Below are 4086 nucleotides of genomic sequence, written 5' to 3'. Positions count from 1 at the left end.
TCCCTTCATTTTGGAGATAAGAGTTCAGTTTTAGTGTCAATCGACCTTAAAAAGGAAAACAAGAAAAATAGGAGTCAACTTCTAAAAATGAGACAATAGCCAACCAACCAATTTAGTAGTAGAGGGAGACAGAATGAGAGAGAGAGTAGAATATATTGCTGGGTAGAGGAGGGTATCTTTACAGCAGCTTGGAATTCTGCTCTAAATCTCATGCTTCTTCAATGCTGGTCACAACTGGAAGTACCCTATGAAGAGAAGAGAGAAGAAACACCAAAGAAAACGACGAGGGGGTGATGAGTTGCCGCAGTCGTAAGAAATTTGTTAGTTATTCAATTATTAATTTTATACTTACTCTAGTTCATCTGAGGCTTTTGTAAACTATTGAGCTAGTAAAGCGCAACTCTGTTGATGAAGATGGTGAAGACAGCAAATCATTTTGAAAAAAGATTGGTTTGAAAACTAAATAAAACAACATATATAGTCTGTCATCGCGTATAATGTGTATTCGATATGGTATGTCATATAACTCATATATTATCAAAATCACAACGGCCTTGCACTTCGGGTAACTTTGGATAAAATCGAAGTGATGTTAAGGATGTATTTAATTAACCACAATGTTTTCACCCTTCCCGGAGCTTGGTACACTAGTATTTGCTGCTCCACACCGTAGCTGGAAAGTGTTAGCATATGCAACAGCAAGATATCAGATATTAATAACTATCATATCCAGCTACCTCAATTGGTCTCAATATGGATTCATGCCATATATAGCATATAGGGGCCGACACTTATAGCTAGTGGGAGCATCTCTCTGAGTGCCTCTTCTCTCCAAAGGTCAGAAACCACTATCATTCTTTTGGTGGCTCATCCACGAACTCCTTTTCTCCATACTCAAAAAGGATCAGAATGGAGATCATCAATGCCTATTCTCTCCGCGCATCCGTACGAATTTGCAGTAGCTTGATCATAATCTTAATATCCAGGGTAAACGAATATTTGAAAAACTTCGAACTCGAACATATACAGCATGTGCTGCACCAGGGAACCTGAAATAGGCGCTGTATGGTGAAATTTGAAGTACTACATAAATTGTTTGAAACGGGGTTGTATGGTATTTAACCCGGATATACCAATATTGATGAGCCAACGGTGGTGTTTCCAAGTGATGTCAAGGTCGATGTAAGCCTTCCGGTTGGAGGGAAGGTGACCTTGCAACTGCCAAGTGGTGTTGTAACCACAACACGGCATCCCATCAATAATTTGACGTTCTGTAAAGAAGGAAATTAATGTACACGAATGAAAGCGCTCTGTTGGACTTGGTTTTCACTGTTCCAGTCACGACACCATTTCCTGATCCGCAAGGTAGCTGGACTTTGGTATCTATTTGCATACGATTTTCAAATAAATCAAGCATGCTAAGATAAAGAAAAAAGGAGAACGAAATTCACTCATATTTGCAACATTTCTCACTTCTTTATTATTTTGTTGAAAGACTAAGCAACAACAGGAACCCTAATAGTTTATCGAAAAAAACAGGAACCAGAATAAAAACTGTCCCACAACAAATTAACAATCTATGCTAGCAAGCTTGGTCTTGATATATTCATTCATCATAGACCACGTGGTCTATCACTGATCAGCTTACTTGCAAATGCTGGTGCACGAATGGTGTCGTTGGTCCCGACACTGGCACGGCCATTGGCACTGCAAAAGACCATGCCTTGGATGCGAAAGACACCAAGAAGAGGCTCGATGAGGCCTCCGGTGGTTTGCCCTTGAGCTGCCGGAACAACTAATGCCACTGCAGCAACCAAGAGGCACATAAACAACATTGTCCTTTTGGAGGGCGCCAAAATATTACTCTTGCTCGCTAGAGTAATTAGACTGCAAGTAAACTGATGTTTTGATGATGAGTATTGCAGTGTGCAAGTAACCAATTTATAGAGATCCAAGTCCAAGAGGACAGTTTGCTGCTTATTCTAGGCGTTTAAATTGCAGACCAAAGCTGAACTAGACAATTTTTGGGCAAGAGTGTTGAGATATCAATCTCACATTAGGAATATGAGACATTGCATGTGGGTTTATAAGGGTTTGAGTCACTTCATTCATTGCTAATTGGTTTTGGATGTGAACCCTAGACTACTTTATCAATGAGCGCATGCTCCTTGTGACTTAATTGTCTCACACAATGTTGATTGTTACAACGTTACATTACTTGCACTGAATAAACTTAGTTGATTTAGTTATGAGTGTGGCTATTTGGACCTCTTAATTTACTCATTATACATCTCATTCTCTCTACACATTCTTTTTACTTTTCAATATAAGTATTTGTTCACTAGACCTCATTTCAAATTCCTAACATAATCTTAATTATTTATTGACATATATTTCAATAAATTAATTATCTCTTATACATCTCATTCTCTCTACACGTTCTTTTTACTTTTCAATATAAATATTTGCTCACTAGACCTCATTTCAAATTCCTAACATACTCTTAATTATTTATTGACATATATTTCAATAAATTAATTACCTCTTATTCACTCAATAGACCTCTCTATTCTTTTGTTTTTTTTTTTTTTTTCAATATCCATTATCCCTACCTTCATTTTTTGATTATTTTTTTCATGCAAGAAAATGTTCTATCATGAGGTACATAATTAACTACAAAGAACATGCAGTATGTATGATTATTCACTACAAAGAAGAATAATTAACGAGAAAATTAAACAACATTGCCTTTATTAATTACTTGTTGTAAAATGTAAATTCTTAATTTCCAGTTCCATTAACTTTACGTGGAAGACAAATAGTTGAAAGAACTATACATATCCCAAGTACTACGTAAGGATACTGGTGCATAACCTTAACTGATTATTTCCATGCATAAAACTAAATACGTAGATAGGCCTTAGGCCATATCATTAACGGATTAATTGATATGTTTACGCGGAGACACTGAACACTCCGGTACCGACATTGACGGTGGTCAAGAGGGGAACAACGGTGTTTCCGAGTGATGTCAAGGTCGATGTAAGACATCCAGTGGAAGGGAGGGCGGCGTTGCAACTGGCAAGTGGTGTTGTAACCACAACACGGCATCCGGACAATATTTGGGGTAGTGTATAGAAGGAAATGTCTAACAAGATTGAGAACTCTCCTTTGGCATTGGTTTGCACAGTTTCTAACACAGTACCACTTCCTGCTCCGCAACGTAGTTGGACTGTAGCATCTGTTTGCATACGATTTCAAAATAAATCGAGCATGTAAAAGAAAGAAATAAGGAGAATGAAATTCACATTTTTATTCGTAATCCACACTCATTTTTTTCATTTTCAACTCGGAAACATCAGGTTAGCCAATCAATTGATTAATAATTAATCAATAGTTGTCTATTAGTAATCAACTTACTTGAAAATGGAGGGGTAAGAATGGCGCCGTTGGTCCCAACACTGGCAGCGCCATTGACACTGCAATAGACCACGCCTTGGACGCGAATGATACCAAGGAGAGTCGCGATGAGGCCTCCGATGGTCTGCCCTTGAGCTATCGGAACAGCTACTGCCACTGCAGCAACCAAGAGGCACACAAACAACATTGTCCTTTTGGAGAGCGCCATTGATCGAGAATGCAAGTATCTAAATATTGCTCTTGCTATAGCTAGGTTAATTATACTGCAATTAAACTGATGCGTTGGTGATGAGTATTGCAGTGTGCAAGCAACCAATTTATAGGGCTTCAAGAAGACAAGTTGCTGCTTATTCTAGGCATTTAAATTGTAGATCAGCAAAGAACTAGACAAGTTGAGCAAGCGCCCATGCTGCTTGTGGCCAAATTGGCTCACAAAGATACAAGTAGAGATCATCTCAATGGAAGTTTGGTTTCTTCACTTTAGTTTTGCCAATGCGCATATAGTTGCTCAATGGTTCATAGTGTTGAGAAAGTTCAACGGGTCCATATAAATATTGATTTTAAATCTTTGGATTTGTGGAACAAGGAAGGGACACTTTTAGAAACGAAATGTTTGAGAGAGAGAGAGAGAGAGAGAGAGAGAGAGAGAGAGAGAGAGAGAGTAGT

The 4086-nt window shown here is 38.3% G+C and overlaps 1 protein-coding gene across 1 annotated transcript; it reads right to left on the bottom strand.

Annotated features, from left to right (window-relative positions):
• Nucleotides 1–2954: 2954 nt before the first annotated feature.
• LOC101294755 (phylloplanin-like) lies at nt 2955–3628 on the bottom strand. Its single transcript, XM_004298088.1, has 2 exons — nt 3421–3628; nt 2955–3241 (listed from the first exon to the last, which is right to left on the bottom strand). Exons 1-2 carry the CDS (start codon nt 3626–3628, stop codon nt 2955–2957), a joined length of 495 nt encoding a protein of 164 aa, XP_004298136.1.
• Nucleotides 3629–4086: the final 458 nt, after the last annotated feature.

This window comes from Fragaria vesca, linkage group LG4 (genome assembly GCF_000184155.1).
Source record: "Fragaria vesca subsp. vesca linkage group LG4, FraVesHawaii_1.0, whole genome shotgun sequence".
In the NCBI taxonomy this organism is placed as follows: domain Eukaryota; kingdom Viridiplantae; phylum Streptophyta; class Magnoliopsida; order Rosales; family Rosaceae; genus Fragaria; species Fragaria vesca.
Note: the sequence above shows the minus strand (reverse complement) of the source record. Positions and strands in the feature narration are given on the sequence as shown.